Below are 23548 nucleotides of genomic sequence, written 5' to 3'. Positions count from 1 at the left end.
ATGTGTGGCCCACAGTACACTTAGCACAATACGTCAAAACTCGGGGAGAATCAGGAATCCAACCGCTCGACCTCCGGAAATAGATGCGGAGGACAGGTGGCGAATTGGAGTTGACTGAGTGCCCGAGGCAGAAAGAAACAGGCTACGGCTCGGGTCGGGAGCCACAGCTAGCCCTTGATAAGGAGGGCCGGGGTCGTGGGTGGGGGGGGGGGGTCGTTTGGATTCCCACGGGACACAGGAGCGGCTCCTCCTTAGGCACTCCCTGTAGAGGCCGGCCCCCGAACGCTGTCCGGCGGCCTCCCCACATTTCCCGCGAAATCGCATTCCGGCTTTGGACAAGACCACCGGAGCGGGGGACCCCCGAGCGAGTTGTGCGTCGGTGTCCCGCGAGGCGCGGGGCGGCCGTCGGATCCCCCCTGCCGCTGCACAGTGGTGCCTCCCGGAAGCGGGGCTGCGCGAGGGCGCTGCTGCGATTGGTGGGCCGCCGCTGGGGGCGGAAACAACGGTGCCGCCGGCGGGAAACCTGGCCCCTGCTGAAGCGAAGCGGGAGCGCGACCGTTAGGTGGGGCTGGGTCCGGCCGGCTTGGAAGGCGGGGGTCTGCCGGGGTCGGCGGTGCTGGGGGGAGGGCCGAGGGGCGGGGGGCCGGAGCGAGGGGAGACGGGCGGGGGTGTTCAGGGAGCGTCCCCGCGAGCCCGCGTCTCTGTCGCGCAGCCCGCCATGTCGTCCCCGGCGTCCACTCCGAGCCGCCGCGGCTCCCGGCGGGCCGCCCCCGCTCAGCCACGTGAGTGTCCGCCTACGGCCGTGCCCCGCGGGGTCCTCAGGGAGGCAGGGCGGGCGGTGCCGTGTCAGCCCCGTTCGGCCCCAGTGCCGCCCGCGCCGACGCCGCTGTGCCCGTTCCCCCACAGGTCAGGACCCGCTGTCGTCGGGAGAGCCTCGGCCGCTGCCCGCGTCGCCCGGCGCAGAGCCCCGCAGCCCACCCCGCGCGCCGCCCGCAGGTGCGCTGCCCGCTCGGGCATGGAGGGCCCGCAGGGGGGGGGGCCGGGCGGGGGGAGCGGACGTCCCGCAGGGGTCCTCGCCGTGCTCACCCCCGTGGACGCGGTCCCCAGCCGCCCCCTTGGACCTGGACGTGAGCTCGCCGCTGACCTACGGCACCCCCAGCTCACGGGTGGAGGGCACCCCGAGAAGCGGCGTGCGCGGCACGCCTGTGCGGCAGAGGCCCGACCTGGGCTCGGCGCGGAAAGGGCTGCAGGTGGACCTGCACTCGGACGGGGTGAGTGCGGGGCCGCTCTGGGCGCGGTGGGCCGCGCGAGGTGGGCCGTCCCCCGCAAACCTGATCCCGTCGCCTTTCCTGTGCAGCCGGCCGCAGAGGATATAGTGGCGAGCGAGCAGTCTTTGGGCCAAAAACTCGTGATTTGGGGAACAGATGTAAATGTGGCAACGTGCAAAGAAAACTTTCAGGTGAGGTTCCATTCCTCGGGGCTCCGGAGATGAGGGGGAAAGTACTTGTCACTTCCATCCACGTGACCCCGGTATTTAGGAGCAGATCTTCACGTGGCTCAGAATTGGTGGTGTCTTTTTCAGTTTTTAGGAAAAAGAAAAACACCTACGTTTGTCTCCAAATTCTGACACCGTTCCTAGTTTCCTTTTTTTGAAGTATAGTTGACTTACAGCAATGCGGTAGTTTCCTGTGTACAGCAAAGTGATTCGGTTATACTTCTCTTTCTGATTATGTCCCATTATAGGTTATTATAAGATTTTGAATGTAATTCCTCATGCTATACAGTAAATTCTTGTTGCTTTTCTACTTTACAGCTGGTAGTTTGTGTCTGTTAATCCCATATTTCTAATTGATCCCTCCTTCCCTCCCTCCCTTCCCCCCTCCCCCTGCTCTTTGGTAACCATAAGTTTGCTTCCTGTGTCTGTGAGTCTGTTTTGTATATGGATTCATTTATGTTACTTTTTAGATTCCACATGAAAATGATATATAGTATTTGTCTTCATCTGACTTATGTCACTAAGTATAATATTGTCTAGGTGCACCCATGTTGCTGCAGATGGCAAATTTCATTCTTTTTTATGGCTGAGTAATATTCCATTATGTGTATACATATATAAATCTGTATATATCACACGTTCTTAAGCTAATTGTCTATAAATGGGCACTTGGGCTGTTTCCAGGTCTTAGCTAACTTGAAAAGATAAGTGGCCCCCAGCATTCATAACTTTTATTTTGAGTAGTTGCTGGTTCCTAACTGCATTAAGCTCACTGTTTCTCTCCCCACGCTAAGAGATTTCTTCAGCGTTTCATCGATCCTCTGGCTAGAGAAGAAGAAAGCATTGGCATAGACGTTACTGAGCCTCTGTACATGCAGCGACTTGGGGAGGTAATGAAATATTCTAACCTGAAAATTCAAACTAGGGGTTGAAATGGTTAGCAGGATATAACTTGTTTGTTCTGCCCTGTAGATTAACGTTATTGGAGAGCCGTTTTTAAACGTAAACTGTGAACATATAAGATCATTCGATACAAATCTATACAGACAGCTCATCTGCTACCCACAGGTAACAATTTGCAGTTGAACTTGGGGGTCTGCAGTAAACATCTAGAAGATCTGCAGGGTTTCTGGACAGTAGGGTTTCCTTAGTAACAGAGAATATGCCTCCAAAGCAACTTTTGGGGGGTGGGGGGTTGCCGCATGGCATGTGGGATCTTAGTTCCCCAAACCAAGGATCGAACCCATGCCCTCTGCAGTGGAAGCGAGGAGTCCTGACCACTGGACCGCCAGGGAAGTCCCCCAAAACCTCTTAAAACCATGTTCTGTCTTCTTTAAGATGAACACTTTTCCACACGTTAACATTAGAAATCGGGGTGTGTGTTACTGTTGACGGCATGTCATCGTTTGGTTGGCAGCGTTTCTTAGTACATAAAACAGTGGTGACTCAAAATTGACAGCTTGTTGGGTTTGATGACTTCAAACATATTAAACGAAGACACTTACACACACCTGCCTTCTCTAACGTTGTGTTAACCATTCTGCAGTCTTCTCTGGGCTTAAGGTCAGGCTTTATCAACGAAGCATCAGCTACGTTGATTCTAGCTTTAGGCTTTGGAGGCAGGCAGACTTGGTTTTAAATCTTGATTTTGCTGCTTAATAGCTGTGTAACCTTGGTCCAGTTCCTCAGCTTCCCAGAGGCTGTTTCCTTATCTGCAAAATGGGGAACAGGTGTTAACAAATTGGAATAATTATGATTTAACCCATTTTGGTATCATTCTGTTATGGAAGAAAAGTAAGACCTCAAAGTATGAGCTTCTGTTGCCAATTAAAAGCCTGCAGTCATGCCAGCACATCCTGAAGGCACGATTATATGTCTTATCTCATTTTTTTAAATTAATTTATTTATTTTTGGCTGCATTGGGTCTTCATTGCTACATGTGGCCTTTTTTCTCTAGTTGAGGAGAGCGGGAGCTACTCTTGGTTGCGGTGCACAGGCTTCTCACTGTGGTGGCTCCTCTTGCTGTGGAGTACGGGCTCTAGGGGCGCGGGCTTCAGTAGTTGTGGCTCGCGGGCTCTAGAGCGCAGGCTCAGTAGTTGTGGTGCACGGGCTTAGTTGCTCCGCGGCACATGGGATCTTCCTGGACCAGGGCTCGAACCCGTGTCCCCTGCATTGGCAGGGGGATTCTTAAGCACTGCGCCACCAGGGAAGTCCATGTCTCATCTCATTTAACTCTAGTGAGAAGATGCAGAGGTGAGAGATTTCAGTGTGCCCAAGGGTTTACAAATAGCATGTGTGATTTTATAGGGTAATGCTTTTGGATTATGCCATATTCTTTTTGTTTCTATGCCTTGCTAACGTGAATTGCTTTATTAGATTTAACCCTAAGATAAAAATACAAACACAGCTTGGCACCATTATACTTGTTTTTAAAGGAAGTTATCCCAACTTTCGACATGGCTGTCAATGAGATCTTCTTTGACCGCTATCCTGACTCAATCTTAGAACATCAGATTCAAGTAAGACCGTTCAACGCATTGAAGACTAAGAATATGAGGAACCTGAATCCAGAAGGTAATATTTTCTCCAATTTAGTGAGATATAGTTGACATATAGAAGATAACGTTTGTAATAGCAAGAGAGCACGTTCCGTGAAAGTCACCTCATCAAGGAGCTTTAAAGGAGTTGGTGGCAGCGGCGGCGGTGGGCTGCGCGTTGACAGGAGCCAGTTGCAGGCTCAGCTACCCCATATGCTTCTGGACCCACCATGCCTTTTTAACTAAACTGAGATTACATAAAAGGTGCTGTAACTCTTGATACTTTCCTATCTTAAGATGAACTGATCCAGTTATGATAGTCTTACAGTTATTTTACTAAGGAGCCAGTCCATCAGAATCAAAGTAGAAGTCAAGTATAAAATATGATCCGTGCCCTGAAGCATAAGGAGGAAATCTAGTTTGGAAAGGAAGAGAAGAGGCAGAACAGAGCAGGAGTGTCTCAGCCCAGGGAGAGACGGAGCGTGCTGGGCCCCAGTGGGAGGACTTTGTGGTGAAAGATTTGGAAAGCAGACCTGAAACATCCTATTATGTTATTTATTGGGGGAAATGCTATGTCAGGGGCCCCAGTTACTACTGGGACAGGTACGTCTCTGAACCCTCCACGTATAGTGGGCGTGACTATGGAGAAGATTATCACGAGTGCGTGGGCTGTGACAGCCACTTCACAGGTCCGGTCGTCCCCAGGCAGCCTCGGGTCGGCCTAGCTCGGCAAGGGTCAGTAGACTTAAGGGGTTGAGAGGGAGCACACTGGTCACAGGAGGGACATCCCAGGCCAGAGCCGAGGTACGTACCCAGCGAGATGTTCGTGCTCTGGCTGTAGCGTCTCCCTGTGACCCCCGCCATCCCAGCACCTCCAATCCTCCAGTGAGGTTCTCCCAGGCTGGACGGCAGAGCCAGACCCGCCCCAGCTGGCCTCCAGCTTGGGGAGGCCCACGCCCAGCCGGGACGAGCTGCCCTCTCTCCCCGCCTTGCAGACATCGACCAGCTCATCGCCATCAGCGGCATGGTGATCAGGACGTCCCAGCTGATTCCAGAGATGCAGGAGGCCTTCTTCCAGTGCCAGGTGTGCGCCCACACGGCCCGGGTGGAGATAGACCGCGGTCGCATAGCCGAGCCCTGCGTGTGCGAGCGCTGCCACACCAGCCACAGCATGGCGCTCATCCACAACCGCTCCGTCTTCTCCGACAAGCAAATGGTGCGTGGCCCCTGCCCCCCTCCACGTGCCCCATCCTCACTCTGCCCCAGCCAGGTCCTCAAAAGCCAGGTGTAACTTGTCCACTCATGCAGCCCTGAAACCATGCTTCCTGGTGGGTTGAGCAGCTTCATTCCTCCTGGGAGAGCAGGTGTGTTAGAGCGCGAAGCTGGGCACTCGGTGTGCCTGAGGCCCCAGCCTCGGGCCAGCAGCACTGCTGCACCGCCCGTGGGCACCCGTGCGCTGTGCTCCACACTTGTCATAGGGGAGGAGTGCGTTCTCCAACTGAATATCTTAAGTTCAGTGTCATTCGTGATTTACTAAGTCAGATTTAACACGAGATGCTTCTACGGGAAATACTTAAGATTGCAGAATGTAAGAGTGTATACGTTAAGAACAGTAAACGCCGTTTGAGTACATTCTGACACTTGGCAGTTCTACCACTGGTAAAGAATGGGCTGAGAAGTTTTTGCCAAAGTTTTTCTCACAAACTATTGCCTAGGGAGTTCGACCTTGTAGCTCTTTATTCATGAAAAATTTTAAGATGCAGATTAAAATACCAGAGAAAGGCAGAAAACCGTTTATTTACTGCGATTGTAATGGTATAAAGTATGCATAAGGAGTGAAGAATTTTTTGATATGTTTTAATGTTTAAGCAATCTTAACTTTAAGTGGAGAGAATGAGTTCAAAGTATAGGACAAGAGATAGTTTCCCTTATTGGGAGTCACTAGGAGAACACTAACGCGTGTGAAAAGCGTCCACTTCCTTGCTGATGGAAGGGTCATCGAGGTGAGAAGCTTTCTTCGCACGTGGGCACCAGTTCCTGGGCCTGGGTGCTCCGAGGCTCTGCCCGCAGACTCGCTGCCGTCCTCCGGCTCCTCCAGGCCGCCTCGGGGCCCTTGCGCTTGCTGTCCTGTCGCTGAGAGCACGTGGCCCCTCCCTGACAGCCTCTCTCTGCCCAGTGGTCACCTGGTTTGAGAACGGCCTTCCCTGCCCTTGACGGTGGGAAGCGCAGCCTCCACCCCCGCCCCTTGCTCCCTCCTGTCGTCTTCTGCCACCGCGCCTGGCACTGCCAGGACTGTGTGTGTCCCTCCGCTCTGGGGCAGAGTCCCCAGCACCCGGGATGGAGCTTGGCAGCTGCTCGGCAGGTGCTGTGGGTGAATCGATGTCACCAGGAGGACAGGCAAGAGTTTGGGAGGCACGGTGACCTGAACGGGGGGTGCTTCTCCACCCAGAAGTGCACTGGGGGCAGCGTCCAGAAGGAACTAGAAACGCAGGCCGACACGGATGCAGACGTGCCCGCCACAGCCTTAATACGGGGAAAAACAGCCCTGGCATCCCCGCCCCCACACGGGGCAGCCTCTAAACGAACAACCGCCTCAGAATGCGCGCCAGGCTGGGTTTCCAGAGGTGGAAACAGAGCGAGGTCCCAGGGGCAGCAGAGGCGCTGCTGTCGGAGTGGCTGGGTGGGCGGGGCTCTGGGCCTGTCCTGAGGCATCTGCCCTCCACCCTCTCAGATCAAGCTTCAGGAGTCCCCTGAAGACATGCCCGCGGGGCAGACGCCGCACACGGTCGTCCTCGCCGCTCACAATGACCTCGTGGACAAGGTCCAGCCTGGGGACAGAGTGCACATCACAGGTGAGGGGCTCCAGAGTCAGCCCTGTGACCTGGTCGGGGATGCCTGGCCTGGGGCTGCTGTTCCCAGCGCCTGCCTTTGACCTCCGACATGGCCCCTGCCCAGACGGTAGGCTGTCTCCCTGTTATTGTCTGAAATAACTTGTGAGCGACCTTCAGTATTTGAGCTCTTCAGGTTTCCTTTCTTTCTAGGTTTTTGGTACGGGATTTAGGTACTTTCTTTCAGGTAGTTATTGGTAATTCCTTACATTCGGTTTAAGAGAAATGAAACTTCTGTTTCAAACTGCGATGCATCGAACACAGAGGTGAGCAGGTGGCGTGTGGAGGCAGTGGTCCCGGGTCAGCCTCGCTGGCTCTGCTCGGAGCCCCCCAGAGCCCTGCCTCCCCCGTGCTCCAGGCCAAGGTCAGGCAGGTGAGAGTGTGTCCTTTGTGCCCTCAGGCATCTACCGAGCGGTCCCCATTCGCGTCAATCCCAGAGTGAGCAACGTGAAGTCTGTCTACAAAACCCACATCGACGTCATTCACTATCGGAAAACCGACTCAAAGCGTCTGCACGGCCTCGACGAAGAAGCAGAGCAGAAACTTTTTTCAGAGAAGCGTGTGGAATTGCTTAAGGAGCTTTCCAGAAAACCAGACATTTATGAGAGACTCGCTTCCGCCTTGGCTCCGAGCATTTATGAGCATGAAGATATAAAGAAGGTGACTGATGGGCTTCTCACTTGCGGCTGGGCTTGAGAGCTCTCGGGTCAGACAGTGTGGACACCCCGGAAAGGCTGAGCCTCGGCCCGTTGGGCCGAGCAGGGCCTGCCACCTGCCTTGGCTGTTGGTGATGAGGATGGTCGGCATCCTCGTCTCGTTTCCAGGCACAGAAGCCGCCATGGGGTGGGTGGGGTCCGGGCCCCTATGGCATCCGTGCCCCAGGGCTGACTTGCAGCCGCTCCCGTCCTCTGATCTCTTCATTGTCGCCCTTTGTCCATCTGAGCACTGAGATCTCTCTGTCTGTCCGCCCGTCCAGGGAATCCTGCTTCAGCTCTTTGGCGGGACAAGAAAGGATTTCAGTCACACAGGAAGGGGCAAGTTCCGCGCCGAGATCAACATCCTGCTTTGCGGGGACCCAGGGACCAGCAAGTCCCAGCTGCTGCAGTACGTGTACAACCTGGTCCCCCGGGGCCAGTACACGTCCGGGAAGGGCTCCAGCGCTGTGGGCCTCACCGCCTACGTCATGAAGGACCCTGAGACACGGCAGCTCGTGCTGCAGACCGGCGCCCTGGTGCTGAGTGACAACGGCATCTGCTGCATCGATGAGTTCGACAAGATGAACGAGAGCACACGCTCTGTCCTGCACGAGGTCATGGAGCAGCAGACGCTCTCCATCGCCAAGGTCAGTCGCCCGTTCTGTCCCGGCGTGGACACAGTTGGGGTGTCGGGGGGCTTGAACCTCAGCATCTGTGGAACCTGCAGCTTGGGAAACTGGCCAACACTTCTCCTGTTAGGTCCCAGCTCAGTCTCAGTATTTTCCACAGGATCCTCTTTCTTCCTTTGTGCTGTCCTAACCCTCTCATGTGTGGTACTCGTAGAACTTGAGTTTGTCCTAATGCAAGGGGTTTGGTTACTGAAAAAGACGCAGTCGCAGCAAACGTTCATCTACAGCCCGGTCCTTGGCTTGACTCAGCGCTCAGGGCTGTCCCCAGGGGGACGCCTGTGCAGAAATCACCTGTGCCGGGTGACGTGGCTCGTGGTGACGGCGGATCCCTGGCAGAGGGCACACGGGCAGAGGTGGCTCACAGTTCCTGCTGGCCTCGGGGCGAGGTTTCTAACCACACTGTCCCTCCGCCAGGCTGGGATTATTTGTCAGCTTAACGCCCGCACCTCCATCCTGGCAGCCGCAAACCCTATCGAGTCTCAGTGGAATCCGAAAAAAACCACCATTGAGAATATCCAGCTGCCCCACACACTGTTGTCAAGGTACGAAAACACGTTTTCATAGAATAGATGGTCTCACTTTGCTCGTCCGTGGAATGTTCAGGGTGAGCTTGAGAAGGAAATACAAGGCAGAGCCCAGCTGATGTCGTAAACTCTTCAGGCCAACACAAAGCCTGCACATCTGCTTGGTCACGGGTTTTCCAGGCAAGGACGGTGTGTTTTTCTGCTCACCTTGATGCGTACTTGTTTTTTGGAGCAATTAGGGCCTTTCACCTTCATCCTTTCAGAAACCCACCTCTCGCTGCTCTCAGTCTTAAAGCTGCTGTAGAAAATCAACAAAGTGCAGAGAGCGGTTTTACACAGTAGATAAGGGTCTGAAAATTAAACTTGTGGAAGGGGGAGTCACGTAGTCCATACTTTTTCCTCAAAGATAGATATGTTTAGACTTTGATTACTTGACTGTTCTAACGGTAGTTCCTTCTCCCCAAAAGAGTTGAATGTATTTTCATTCGCATCTTCCGGTCTTCAGAATTACAGCAGCGTTTCCCTTGGGAGCATCTTGCTTCTGGCTCAGCTTTCAGTGCCCGGTATTCCTGGGCAGAAGGGGCCTGCGGGGCCGGGGTAGGGGAACCGGAGGCCCGGGCTCCTCAGGCCGCCTGGGCAGGACACGCCTGCCTCCCTTGCGGGCCCCGGGGTCCACGCACAGGTACGTGGGTGTCCCAGCTGGGAAAACTGTTCACGATGTTTTCTCAGGTTTGACTTGATCTTCCTCATGCTGGACCCTCAGGACGAAGCGTACGACCGGCGTCTGGCTCACCACCTGGTGTCCCTGTACTTCCGGAGCGAGGAGCAGGCACAGGAGGAGGTCATGGACATGGCGGTGCTCAGGGACTACATCGCCTACGCGCGCAGTGCCGTCCTGCCGCGGCTGAGCCAGGACGCCAGCCAGGCCCTCATCGAGGTACCTGCGGCCCGAAGCACAGCGTGGGGCTGCTCAGCCTCTAAAACAGCCTCTGAAACTTCTATGACTGTCTTCCCTCCTGTGTTGCAAAATCGAGTTTTCCAAATGTAGAAAGGGGAAAAGGATTCATTTCTACACATTGTGCACACTCTTTTTGTATTTAAATACTTGTAAGCACAGTGTATTTTAGACCAAGATACCTGAGTTGAAATATAGGTGATGCTACTTAGTGACTTTGTAATTCTGGTCTCTGGGCTGCATTTGCTCGTTTCTAAAAAATTAAGTATTTTAAGTACACTTCTTAGTACCTTTTAAGTGGGCAGCAGTGCATGATGACATATACCCAGTAGACATTGTGACACTAAGAAGGTTCCTGGTGCTTTGATGGGCTTTACATCCTGACAAAGCCCTGAAGATGCTCAAGTGAAAGTTACAAGTGATAACGCGGTTTTCCGTCTCTGTCATCTTGAAGGAGTTACGTCATCCATATATGGGTTTAGACAATATACCTCCTGCGTGTTGCCCCGCTAATCCTTGGCCTGCTCCTCGCAGGGGTGTAAACAAACAGACCGGAGTCCTCAGCTGCCCTTCCCAACGCCGTGTCCTCTGGGTGCCGGGCTTCGCACACCCTTGCTGCCCAGTCCCGTCCTGAAGCTGCACCCGCGCCTCCCCAGACGAGGCTCGAGGCCCAAGGCTGCACCCGCTCTCGCTCCCCTCAGGACCTACCTGCCCAGGGGGTTATTTAACGGGAGCCCAACTGGCCAGAGTCCAGGCACGACCCTCAGGTCATCGTGTGAGGAGTTGGCGTGTCCCCTGTCTCGCCAGGCTTACGTGGACATGAGGAAGGTGGGCAGCAGCCGAGGGATGGTGTCCGCGTACCCCCGACAGCTGGAGTCGCTGACCCGCTTGGCCGAAGCCCACGCCAAGGTGCGGTTTTCCAGCAAGGTGGAGGCGATCGACGTCGAGGAGGCCAAGCGCCTGCACCGGGAGGCCCTGAAGCAGTCAGCGACCGACCCACGGACGGGCATCGTGGACATCTCCATCCTCACCACAGGTGGGGCTGCGCGGGCCCTCTGAGCACGTGACGGGGGTGCCGAGGAGGTAGATGTTGGCGCACGTGACCTGGTCCTGTGCTGCCCGCCCTCCGGGCACCACGCCCCTAGAGGAGCGGTTCTTCCCCAGCGAACGGGGCTCGCTTCTGTGCTCATTGCCTGGACTGTCTCAGTGGAAAGGAGCAGCTATAAATAAGCTCTTCAGAAACTGGGAACAGAATTCAGAACTTGCTCCGACTGTCCCCTAACCTTATTTGGTGACATGACTAAACAGTTGTTGTTTTTTTTTAAGAGTATAGTTGATTTATGACTAAAGAAATAGTAATGGAAGTTTGAAACACTTTTGCTTCCTTAGAGCAAAAACGTCTTCACTAATTTCTTTTAAATCAGGAATGAGTGCCACCTCTCGTAAACGGAAAGAAGAGTTAGCTGAAGCTTTGAAAAAGCTTATTTTATCCAAGGGCAGAACGCCAGCCCTGAAATACCAGCAACTTTTTGAAGATATTCGGGGACAGTCTGATATAGTAAGTGTTTATGTGTATATTTTGTTTAGTAGAGTTTTCTTTTCCCTTGATGCTGCTTTAAAGTTTTTTTCTAATTTTTTTCCTTCGTTTGTAGTTTAAGTAATAAATTGTTTAAGTAGTTACAGATAAAGAAGAGAAGTGAGATCACCACCCACCATCAGGGAATGATTGCGATGAGAATTGTGTTGGGCTTTCAGTTTTCTGTGTGGATGTGGATGCATGGTTTTGAGCCGTGTCAGTTAGTACTCTTAGCTTCATCTGTGACGCAGAATCCACTTCATGACTTACGCACTTTACCTCATGCCTCCCCCGTGAGTTACTTAACCATTTGGTGGGCACTTAGAGCATTTGCAGTCTCTTGCTGTTACAAGGAAAGCTGAGTTCATGGCAAGAGCTCTGCTGGTCGGGTCCAGTCTTGCCTGCTGCCCTAACGCCCTCCCTTCCTGGCCCTTGGCAGGAAACGTTTGCCACTCCCAAGACGGAGCGTTAAGACGTGTGTACAGCCACCAGGAAGGAAGGAGACTCCGGTGGTTCTTTAACTTGGAAACCATTGTGTCTCTAAGTGGGGAGGGCAGCTCCACGTGTCCAGTTCTTTTCCTCTTCTCTTCCCCAAAGGCAGTTACCAAGGATATGTTTGAAGAAGCGCTGCGTGCCTTGGCGGATGATGACTTCTTGACGGTAACTGGGAAGACAGTGCGCCTGCTCTGAAGCCCCACGAGCAGCGCCGGCGGGAGAAAGAGCCTCAAAGTCATTACTTGGCTGCATAAAAATTTTCTAACCTGGGTTCTGTTTTCTAGGGAAGCGTGTGTGTTCCTCTTTTTAACATTTTAAGTAAAGAGCACTGTGCCAGTTTATGAGCATGATATAGTACGACTGTTTTCTTCAAGTGCCGTTTCTTTAGCACCAGGTTTGAGCTGTGTGTAGGCACAGACAGGGTGCGATCTTCTCTGGAGACAGCGGTCTGGGTCATGGTTTTGTGCTGGACTTTGTCATGGCCGTTGGAGATGCTCGGGTGTTCACATCCCTCCTGTGGGGAGGTGCATGCCAGCGCTGTCCCCACTGAGTCCTCAGGGCTTGTTCTCCTGGCTACATGAGGCTGGAAGTGATGGGGTTCCGGGTCACTGCTTTCTACTGCTTCACCCTAATATGTAAAACTTTTTCCTCAATAAATGATAGAATAAGTAATACTTGGTTATCAGGCATTATTTTTCATTAAGAAAAAAGCTTTAATAAACACTGCTTTCATGGAAATTCATGACGGTAAGTACTTTGTGTAAGTCATAAACTCACTAAGATATAATACATTTCATCTTATTCAAAATTTATTTCAATTCTAGCAGTCATTCTCATAAAACCACCATAGGCTGAAATCTCAGGTGGAGATAAACAAGTAACCCCTGGAACATTCAAGTCTCCATGAGTTTGGCCTTTTTTATAATCAACATTCATTAGCAAAGCATTCATGGAAAGTGATAGATCTGAGTGTTTGAACAGCCTTAAAATGCTAATGTGGGCGTGGGATTCAGAGGTCATCTGAGCAGCTCCGGCGGTCCCCATTCTGTCCTGGGGGTCACGGTGCCTCAGCGGCAGTCAGGCTGGGGCATCACCAGAGGGTGCGAGAGACGAGTCTGAAATGAAACCGCTGAATCTTCTGAGTAGAACTCTGTCCGGTGTGTGTGGACGCTGCTCGCGCTTCCAGAATTGGGCTGAGAAGGGAGACCGTTGGGGAGAGGAGTCTGAGGCCACGCGCTGAGCGGTTCCCAGCCCGAGTTGCTCAAGGTGGCTGGTTCTCAGGCCACTGACGAGCTGTGGACAGCACACACTACACCGGGGCCCACAGTGTGCAGGGCGTTGTGAGGCCAAGTTCCCTGAACCAACTGGGAAATGTCCCGGGGCCACGGCGAGAGCTGATCTTCCCCCCAAACTGCATTCTGAGTAAGGTCACAACAAGAGTGCCTTCTTGCACAATTACAAGCTAAGTGAAAGAGCACTGCTGCAGACTTCCCAGGTGGTCCAGCGGCTAAGACTCCCAGGTTCCCAATGCAGGGGGCCCGGGTTCGACCCCTGGTTGGGGAATTTGATCCCACGTGCATGCCGCACTGAAGATTCCCACACACTGCAAAGGAAGATCCCGCGTGTCGCAACTAAGACCTGGCATGGCCAAAATACATAAATACTAAACAAAAACAATAACAAACAGCATTGCTGCCATCAGGTTCTGGAGCTGCTTCCTTGACACAGTTCTGTAGATCACAGACGAGTGATACAGGAAATAAAGACAGGCTTTCACCAAAGTGAACCCTCCGCCTGCAGTCATGGCTAGAACATAGGAAGTTAAGTGACGAGTGTGCTCAGTACCCGAACCTTCTGGGGCGCTCCTATCTGTTGACTAAGATGCTTTCCCCCTGAGGTAACACAGTAGTGATATTTTTTTAAACCTTGTTATTCAATACCAACATGGAACTTATGGCTGCAAATAAAGTTTGAGTTTCCGGGAATCTGAGTTGAATTAACATAATGAGGCTTCTGTTATGGTGGATCTAAACTTATTCAATTGGGCGCATTTCCGGTCACTTGTGGAATTGCGACGTGGTCTGGGGGGCTCCGAGAGCCAGGAGGGACTCATCCTGTCAGGGCAGAGCCGACAGATGCCTGTTGGGTGTCTGTAGGCAGCGGAGCAGGAGAGGAAGAGGGTGAGTCACGGGAGAGCTCTGCCCTTGGAGGCCGAGCCTCCGCACTTACCCTCAGGAGTATCGGGGCAGGAAAGATGGCACCTTCCCCGGCACCTTCCCGTTTGTAGAAGGTGGTTTGTTGGTACAGATGTGGGCTGCCCAGGCCAGATCCTGGCTCGTCTTCCTCCCAATCTTCAGTGCTTACGACTGGTACATGGTCAGTGCCCGACCATGTTCCTGTGAACAAAATAAGTAGAATGTAGGTTTTTCTTATGAGGACAATACAATTCAGCTCAATTCCTACAAATATATGTTTTAAATGTTACAGTATAATGTAATTGCATTTGAATTTTTCCCTCCAATTTTGACCCTGAAAGATACCCAGACTTGCTAGTTGGAACAGCCTTACTTGATTTACACACATACACAAGCCATTGTACTCCCAGTATCCATCATAAATATAACCAACTCCACCCGAGGAATCAAACACCAGCAAGAATGAAGAAACCCAGAAGGTAATGACTCACTCTTAGCACAAGGTTAGGAAATGTTTAGTTTAAGAAAGTGCTGTTACTTATTAAATTTGAGGTCATTTCTTAAAATGCCTCTGCAATTTAATTTTTTAAACTTTTTGAAATAAGTTTCAGGCTTACAAAAAAGTTGTAAGGTTAGTAAAATTCCCATTTACCTTTCACTCAAATTCCTTTGTTACATTTCCTCGAACCTGCTTTTATCATTATCTATAAAGCTTTTTTAATTATTTGAGACTAAGTTATAGACAGGATGCCCCTTTACTTATAAATACTTCCTAAAAACCATGTATATCCTAAAACCAGTAACCTTACTTTATATAATAACCTCAGAATAATTTAATAACGATCGAAAAATTAAGGGATTTCCCTGGCTGTCCAGTGGTTAAGAATCATGCTTCCACTGCAGAGGGCACAGGTTCGATCCCTGGTTGGGGAACTAAGATCCCGCGTGCCGCGTGGTGGCACGGCCAAAAAACATAAAATAATTTTTTTTTTAAATTAATACTGTTACCCAATCTACAGACATTCAGATTTCATCAATTGTCTCAATGATGCTCATAGCAAAACTAAAAAAATACATGCTTCTGCTTCAGGATCACAAGCCACATTTTTATTATTTATTTGTTTGCACTGGGTCTTAGTTGTGGCAGGTGGGCTCCTCAGTTGAGGCTCGAGGGCTCCTTTGTTGCAGCATGCATGTGGGATCTAGCTCCCCGACCAGGGCTCGAACCCAGGTCCCCTGCACTGGGACCGCGGAGTCTTACCCACTGCACCACCAGGGAGGCCCCACAAGTTGCCCTCCTCAGCTGCCCGCTGCTGCCTGGGGCCCTTCAGGGCTTCCTACAACACCTGCCCCATGATCTGAGCTGCGACTCTTTCCTAAAGGGGACCCTCCCTAACCACCTGCCCCAAAGAACGGAGCCAGCGGCCACCTCTGCCGCTCTTATTGTTACCCTGTTTGCTTTTCAGCACTTATCATGGTGGGAAATTGTCTCATATATGTATTTGTTTAAGAGTTTGCTGTTAGTCTGCTTCCATTAGCACAGAAGCTCCATGAAGGCAGGGACTTTTTCCAAGGCAACTACAAATTTTCCAGATAAAAAGAGAAATCTATAAAACCTCATGGGCCCCATGATCATTGCAGCATTATTCACAGTAGCCAAGACATGGAAACAACCTATGTGTCCATTGATGGATGAATGGATAGAAAAGATGTGAAATTTTATATATATATATATTTATATTTATATATATGTATGTAACTATACACACAATGGAATATTATTCATCCATAAAAAGAAAGGAAATCCTGCCATATTTGTGACAACATGGATGGACCTAGAGGGTATTATGCTAAGTGAAATAAGTCAGACAGAGAAAGACTAATGCTGTTATGATCTCACTTACATGTGGAATCTAAAAACAAAAAACCTCAGGGGTGTTTATGCTTTGGATTCTCCTCTCACTGCTCTCTATTGTTGCAAATGGCAAGTTATAAACTTTAAAATCTGCTTCCCTTTCTTCCCAGGCTTTATCAGCCTCTGCAGAGACGGAGCGATGGACTTCATGGAAGTTTGAAACACTTTTGCTTCCTTAGAGCAAAAACGTCTTCACTAATTTCTTTTAAATCAGGAATGAGTACCACCTCTCGTAAACGGAAAGAAGAGTTAGCTGAAGCTTTGAAAAAGCTTATTTTATCCAAGGGCAGAACGCCAGCCCTGAAATACCAGCAACTTTTTGAAGATATTCGGGGACAGTTTTACCCCTTTTTCTTGCCTAACTGTTCTATGAGCCCGCATGCCTCGCGTAGCCACGTGCCGTGTCCTCCCTTCCCAGCAGCCCCGCGGGGAAGTGCTGCTCCCATTCCACAGGCACATCTCTGCGGCCCCCGAACTGGGAGGGCTGGAGGAAGACACCGGTCCAGCTCTTTCCCCCGCGAAAGAGAATCAGCTAATGCAGCCGCCTCCCCTTTGCGGTGTCTCCTCGCGCTGAGGGCTGAAATGCAGGGCCGATCTCTGCAAGGGTAGGAGGCTGTCTGCCGGGAAGGCGCAGCCTTCTGCAGCGTCTGTTCCAGAACCACCTGGGAGCAGTGGGACAGGTGGGCCCTGCTTTGCCCCAACAGAACAGCATCAGCCTTTACATGGAAGCATCTGATTCGGCGACGTTTTCGGCTTGTAACATTCAGCAGCCCCTGACTTCTCTCCTGCTGCTCAGATGCCTGGGCTTCTGGCACAGGCTCTTCGACGTTCAGTGGGATTTCACAGGCAAAGTGTGTGATCTGATGGCTTGAAGTACTGTGAACCCTAAACACACAATCTCACAAAAAAGAAAACAGTCTTTCCTTAGTTGGAAAATTATATTGTAACATAATATTATATAACATACAGCATCTGTGCTAAGGCTTCCTATAAGCTATCTGCTGTGATTATTTCAAACAGGGTTTACAGTAAAAGATCCCTGAAAATTATTTCTACCTGATCAGATACATTCTGAACTTTTGAGGAACCTGAGGGCCAAACTCAAGCTCGGCGATGTGTATTTTAAGTGCATGAAACCTCTTCCCCCTGAACCGTGGAGCTTTGCAAAGGGCTAAAGCGCTAGAGAATAATGATTTAATTGGCAACATGCTCCTCCTCAGGACTTTGGCATTATTATAGCAAAACCACATGGGACTCAGGAATAAACTTTAATGACTGTTTCTTACAAGACTCCTGTAAATTAAAAAAGGATACAGTAAAGGCAGGCGAAGTAAAAATTATGGTCACAGCAGAAAGCTTCAGCACCAGGCACAGCCCGTCCTTGGTTACTCAGTAACCGTCACCAAGCGTTGATAACATTGCTCCTTGTGACCCTAGCCAATCCTCCCAGCTGCTCTGTCCCAGAACCTAAACTTGCCGAATTATCCCAGCTTGCACTGTAACTCTGGAGTTTGCTGTCAAAATGCAAAATATCTAGAAGGACTTATACATCAAAACACTGTCAAATGTGAAATTTTGCTCAGAATGAATTTGTAAGTGAGAAGGGCCTTCAGAAGAAAAGATGCCAGGTTGGCGAATTATCAAGCGTGTGAAACACTCTGCTCACTTATTCTCAGTATCAGATTTCCAGATTGTAGATAATCCTACATAAACTCAACTTCTCTGGATAAAGAACAGACAGTTCCATGAAATAGGCTTTGACTGTGAGGTCCAGGTGCTTTCCAAACTGTTGATTTTACACATTAATGATTCTTTTAGAACAAGGTTAATGTCATGGTAAACTATTCTGTTGCTTAATTAGTAGCTGTTATTAAAGAAAACAGAACTTCATCCACCAAGGAAAGACTGATTCATGTTGTTGATAAGCCCATGTGTTTAAAATAATAATAATTTGCTCTTACATCTTGTGCCCTCTGCATATTAACAACCAGATATGAAGGTTGCACAGATATATCGAATTTTTTATTGAGGTCCAGTTGATTTACAATATTATGTTACCTTCAGGTGCACAACACAGTGGTTCACAATTTTTAGAGGTTATGCTCCATTTATAGTTATTATAAAATCCTGGCTATATTCCTGTGCTGTACAGTATAACGTTAGCCTATTTACTTACACATAGTAGTTTATGCCTCTAACTCCTCCATAACCCCTACCATGCCCCCCCTCACTGGTAACCACTGGTTTGTTCTCTACATCTGTGAGTCTGTTTCTTTTTTGTTATATTCACTAGTTTGTTTTACTTTTTAGAGTCATATAAATATCATACAGTATTTGTCTTTCTCTAACTTATTTCACTCAGCATAAAACCCTCCAGGTCCATCCATGTTGCTGCAAATGGCAAGGTTTCATTCTTTTTCATAGCTGAGTAATACTCAATTGTCTGTTGAATGACACTTAGGTTGCTTCCATATCTTGGCTATTGTAAACAATGCTGTAGTGAATATTGGGGTGCATGTATCTTTTTCAATTAGTGTTTTTGTTTTCTTTTCAGGATATGTACCTGGGAGTGGAATTGCAGGCAGCTCTATGTTTAGTTTTTTGAGGCACCTCCAGACTGTTTTCCACAGCAGCTGCACCAAGTTGCACTCCTACCAACAGTGCACGGGGGCTTCTTTTCTCCACATCTTCACCAGCGCTTGGCCGTTTGTTGTCTTTTTGATGACAGCCATTCTGACAGGTGTGAGGTGGTGTCTCATTGTGGTTTTGATTGCATTTCCCTGATGATTAACCATGTTGAGCATCTTCTCATGTGCCTGTTGTCCATCTGTGTGTCTTCTTTGGAAAAATGTCTCTGGTGAACTTAAGATGAAATATACATCAAAGAGGAGCAAAATAGAATTTTTTCCACTTTGTCCAACTCCAACGCCACTTAGGAGCAGAGCTCTTTGCCCCTGAATTTCAGATAATACTACAGACGCAGACGTGCAGGCAACAAGGCACTCTCCTTCCCTGACTCTAAGGACAGAGCAGCATCTCTTCCTGCAGAAACAGCTTCCTGTTTGTGGGACCTACCATGTGCAGTCCTTCAATGACCCCCAAAGATGCTTAGTAGGACCTTCATTCCTCAGGCTGGCAGGGGCCCGTGTCCAGCTCCCCAGCTGCTGTGGGCTGAATGTTGAGTCTCCCTAAAATTCCTACATTGAAGCTTAATGCCCAAAGTGATGGTATTAGTGGGTGGGCATATGGGAGGTGATTGCAGAGCCCCACAATGGAAGCACTGCCCTCATAACAGAGACCCGAGCGCGACCATCCCGAGAGGATACAGTCGGCTTTCTGCAACCCTGGGAGAGGGCTCTCACCAGCCCCTGAACCTGCTGGTGCCACGATCCTGGACTTCCCAGCCCCCAGAACCATGAAAGATAAGCTTCTGTCGCGTATAAGCCACCCAGTCTCTGGTACTTTATTTTGTGATAGCAGTCCAAGTGGATGAAGGCGCCAACCTTCCTTCAGCTGCCCCCCATTCACCTCTGGGTGTGTCATGCTCCCCCTCACTCGGTGCTTCTGCACAAAATGCCTTCTCTGACCAACTCCCACCTGTTCTACAAAATCAGGAACCTTCTCTGGTCCTCCCACTGCCCTGCACCCTCCTCTCTGGGACGTTTGCTCTGCAGCGCCGTGCTTTCTGTACCTGCTGCTGTGGGTCTCATCATTCCTCCCCAGGACCCAGTGCAGGGCCTGAGTGCTTGATGGAAGTGGAATAAATACATAACTACGACTGGAATGCACTTGTAGTCCCATGAGGTCTTACTGAAATCCACTGTATGGAATATAAATAAAGCTTCTTGCTGTTGGTAAAATTTTTTTAAAAGATATAATCAAGACACTGAGACAGATAAAATGACAGTGTCAAAGGTTTTAACTTACTAGTTAATCAGAGAATCAATAAGAAATTATGACTGGGTCAAGTGAAAAATGGAAGAAAATTGGTATTAATTTATAAACTGAAGCAAAATGGGACTATACACAGGGAATAATCTATGGGAATCACTGGACACAATTTGTATTTCTATGGACAAAAATCATGGCCATTATTACCAGTTTTTTACAAATTAATGAGTTGTAAAATAGCTCAAAGACAGCAAAAAGAGCAGAGAACCTGCAGAATCAGGTCACCCAGACAATGTTTCCTTCACATACACCCAGTGAGCTTCTCAGTTCATTTCAAAGTCTTTTACAATTTTTCCTTTTACTTCTTTAAGTCTGAAACTGTCAGAAGCATTAAAAAATTTCAAGTGTTGGGACTTCCCTGGTGGTCCAGTGGCTAGGACTCTGCACTCCCAATGCAGGGGGCCTGGGTGTGATCCCAGGTCAGGGAACTAGATCTCGCATGCATGCCACAACTATGAGCCTGTGTGCCACAACTACAGGCCTGCATGCCACAACTACCAGCCCACGTGCCACAACTATGAGCCCGCATGCCGCAAGTAAAAAAAAAAGAACGATCCCGCACACGGCAATGAAGATCCCACATGCCACAAATAAGACCCAGTGCAGTCAAATAAATAAATGAATTAATATTTTTTTTAAAAGTTGTTTAAAAAAAATTTCAAGTGTTGTATAAATGGCAAGAGCAGAGACAGTAATCGAAACATCTATTTCAACCATCAGAAGATACACTTAGTTCTGAAAATAGCATGTGAAAAAAGTACTCTACTTTAGATCAAGGTGGAAAAGAAAAAGGAAAGAGTGAAGTCACTGTAAGTTCAGAAGTATCTAAAATAATTAGACATATATACATACACATTACCCTTATGAAAGCCATTTATGAACTGGAAATAATCTAAAATATGTTTCATAAATCCTGCTGACATACCTTCAAGCATAAAATTATGGTTTGAATGGTAAAAAGAGGCTCTGTGCAAACCAACATGATGAGTGTCCTCAACCGTGCACGTTGAATTCTTAGACAGACAACAGGCAGGAGACGTCATTTGTGCTCAAAATTAGAGCACAGTCCAGTGACCTCACATGAGCATTCACAGCCTCCTGACTTGCCAACAAACAGACTATTCAGTTAGTTCTCGGGTTGTAAGTATTCTGTACGTGTGGTGGCTGTGTTTGCTGTCAGCCTGGTCAAGCTGGAACTGTGTTTCGTGGAATTCCGTTCCCTGGATTGTCTGGGCTGGGCTGGCCCGGGAGGCGTCTGCCGGAGACCAAGGGGCAGTAAGGGAGCAGCCGTTCCGTCAGCAGGTGCACTCCCCCCTGGGTCCAGAGCTGCCTGCTCACCTGTTGGCGGAGGAAGGTCCCTCCCCCAGGAGCAGCTGCGAGCACAGCCCCGATGGCAAGGGCACCGCCTTCCCTGCAGGTCCTGGCGACGCCCGTCTGCCCGGGCTGCTCTGCTGTCTGCTGACCTGCAGGGACACCACTGTATTTCCATCTTAAGGCTGCGTCTTCCAATCCATAAGCATGGGCTGACTTTCCATTTCTGCATGTCTTCTTTAGTTTCTTTCAGCAATGTTTTCAACACTGCTCAGCGTACAAGCTTTTCTCCTCCTTGGTTAAATTTATTCCTATTTCTTATGCCATTATAAATGAAATGGTTTTCATAATTTCCATCACAAATTGTTCACTGTTCGTGTATAGAAATGCAACTGACTTTTGTGTGTTGATTTTGTATCCTGCCACTTTGCTGAATTAGGTTCTTAGTTCCAAAAGTTTTTCTGTGTGTGGAAGTTTTAGGATTTTCTACAAGATCATGTCATCAGCAAACAGAGATAATTTTATTTATTTTCTTCCAATTTGGATAAGTTTTACCCCTTTTTCTTGCCTAACTGTTCTAAAACTTCCAATAATGCATTAAATGGAAGCAGCAAAGTGAGCAACCTTATTGCTGATCTTATGGGAAAAGCTTTCAGTCTTTCACCACTGAGAATGTTGTTAGCTACAAGTTTTTCATATGTGGCCTTATGATCTTGAGGAAGTTTCCTTATATTTCTAGTTTTTTTGAGTGTTCTTATCACGGAAGGGTGTTAAATTTTGTCAAATGCTTTCACTGCATGAATAAGGATTACAATGTGATTTTTTTCCTTCATTCTATTAATGTGGTGTATCATGTGAACAAACTTTGCATTCCTGGAATATAACCCAGTTAGTCATGGTGTATAATCCTTGTACTATGCTGCTGATTTCAGCTTATGGTATTTTGTTGAGAATTTTTGCATCAATATCCATAAGGGTTAATGGTCTGCCGTTTCCTCTTCTTGCAGTGTCTTTGTCTGGCTTTGGTATCGTGTAATGCTGACGTCACAGAATGCATTAGAAAGTGTTCCCTCCTCTTTAATTTTTGGGACGCATTTGAGAGGATCGGCATTAATTCTTTAGATGTTTGGTAAAATTCACCAGTGAAGCCATCTGATCCAGGGCTTTTCTTTGTTAGGAAATTTTTTTATTACTGATTCAATCTTCTTACTGGTTACAGGTTTATTCAGATTTTCTATTTCTTCATAATTCAGTTTCAGGAGATTGTGTGTTTCTAGGACTCTGTCCATTTCCTCTAGGTTATCTCATTTATTAGTGTACAATTGTTCATAGCAGTCTCTTACAATCCTTTCTTATTTCTGTATAATCATTAGTTATATCCCCACTTTTATTTCTGATTTTAGTCATTTGAGTCTTCTTTTTTCCTTAGTCAGTCTAGCTAAAGTTTTGTCAGTTTTGTTTATCTTCTCAAAGAGCCATCTTCAGATTTCATTGATTTTATTGTCTTCCTAGTCTCTATTTTGTTTTCCTACACTCTAATCTTTATTGTTTTGTTCCTGTTTCTTTCCTCTGTTAGCTTTGGGCTTAGTTTGCGCTTCCTTTGCTAGTCCCTTAAGCTGTATAATTGGGTTATTAACCTGAGATCTTTCTTCTTTTTAAATGTATGTGTTTACAGCTATACATTTCCCTCTTTACACCGCTTTCACCACATCCCGTTAAGTTTTGCTATACTGTATTCTTGGGAAATTAAAAAATTTCCCTTGTGATTGCTCTTTTGACACACTGGTTGTTTGAGAGTGTATTGTTTAATTTCTACATATTTGTGAATTATCCAGTTTTCCTTCTGTTAATGATTTAAGTTTCATTTCATTGTGATAAGAAAAGATACTCAGCATGATTCCAATCTTTTAAAAATTTGTTTGACTTATTTTGTGACAGACAGTCTATCCTGCAGACTGTTCCATGTGCATTTGAGAAAACCATGGGTGATGCTGTTGTTGAGTGAAGTGTCCAACTCGTCCGCAGTATTGTTCAGTCTTCTATTTCTTTCCTGATCTTTTGCTTGGTGGTTGTAACCATTACCAGAAGTGGTGTACTGAAGACTCCAACTGTTATACAGAACTGTTATTTCTGCTTTTAAGAAACAAAGGAGGAGCTAGTGATGTAAGCTTGATGCCCACTCAAAGAATGAGGAAGAAGGTGGTCTTCTTCCCCTCCCCACTTTTCCTTTGATGGTAAAAATGTAGCTTAGTTCTCAGGGTGGAGCCCTCTTGCCTGCCCACTTGTAGCCTTCACAAGTGTCCTATACTAGTCAGATCCACT

At 48.6% G+C, this 23548-nt stretch overlaps 1 protein-coding gene across 1 annotated transcript; it reads left to right on the top strand.

The window, feature by feature from the left end:
• The first annotated feature begins 237 nt into the window (after positions 1-237).
• MCM4 (minichromosome maintenance complex component 4) lies at positions 238-12526 on the top strand. Its single transcript, XM_022556769.3, has 17 exons — positions 238-562; positions 713-782; positions 907-996; positions 1108-1271; positions 1358-1459; positions 2290-2385; positions 2468-2563; positions 3931-4069; positions 5028-5248; positions 6764-6884; positions 7321-7580; positions 7897-8262; positions 8719-8846; positions 9558-9765; positions 10591-10819; positions 11208-11341; positions 11957-12526. The coding sequence occupies exons 2-17, from the start codon at positions 719-721 to the stop codon at positions 12047-12049; spliced, it is 2511 nt and encodes an 836-aa protein (XP_022412477.1). The 5' UTR covers positions 238-562; positions 713-718; the 3' UTR covers positions 12050-12526.
• The last annotated feature ends 11022 nt before the right edge of the window (positions 12527-23548 follow it).

This window comes from Delphinapterus leucas, chromosome 17 (genome assembly GCF_059928025.1).
Source record: "Delphinapterus leucas isolate spDelLeu-1000000601 "Yukka" chromosome 17, BTC_Dleu_Yukka2, whole genome shotgun sequence".
NCBI classification, from domain to species: Eukaryota; Metazoa; Chordata; class Mammalia; order Artiodactyla; family Monodontidae; genus Delphinapterus; species Delphinapterus leucas.
This window is presented reverse-complemented; position numbering and strand designations above follow the sequence as displayed.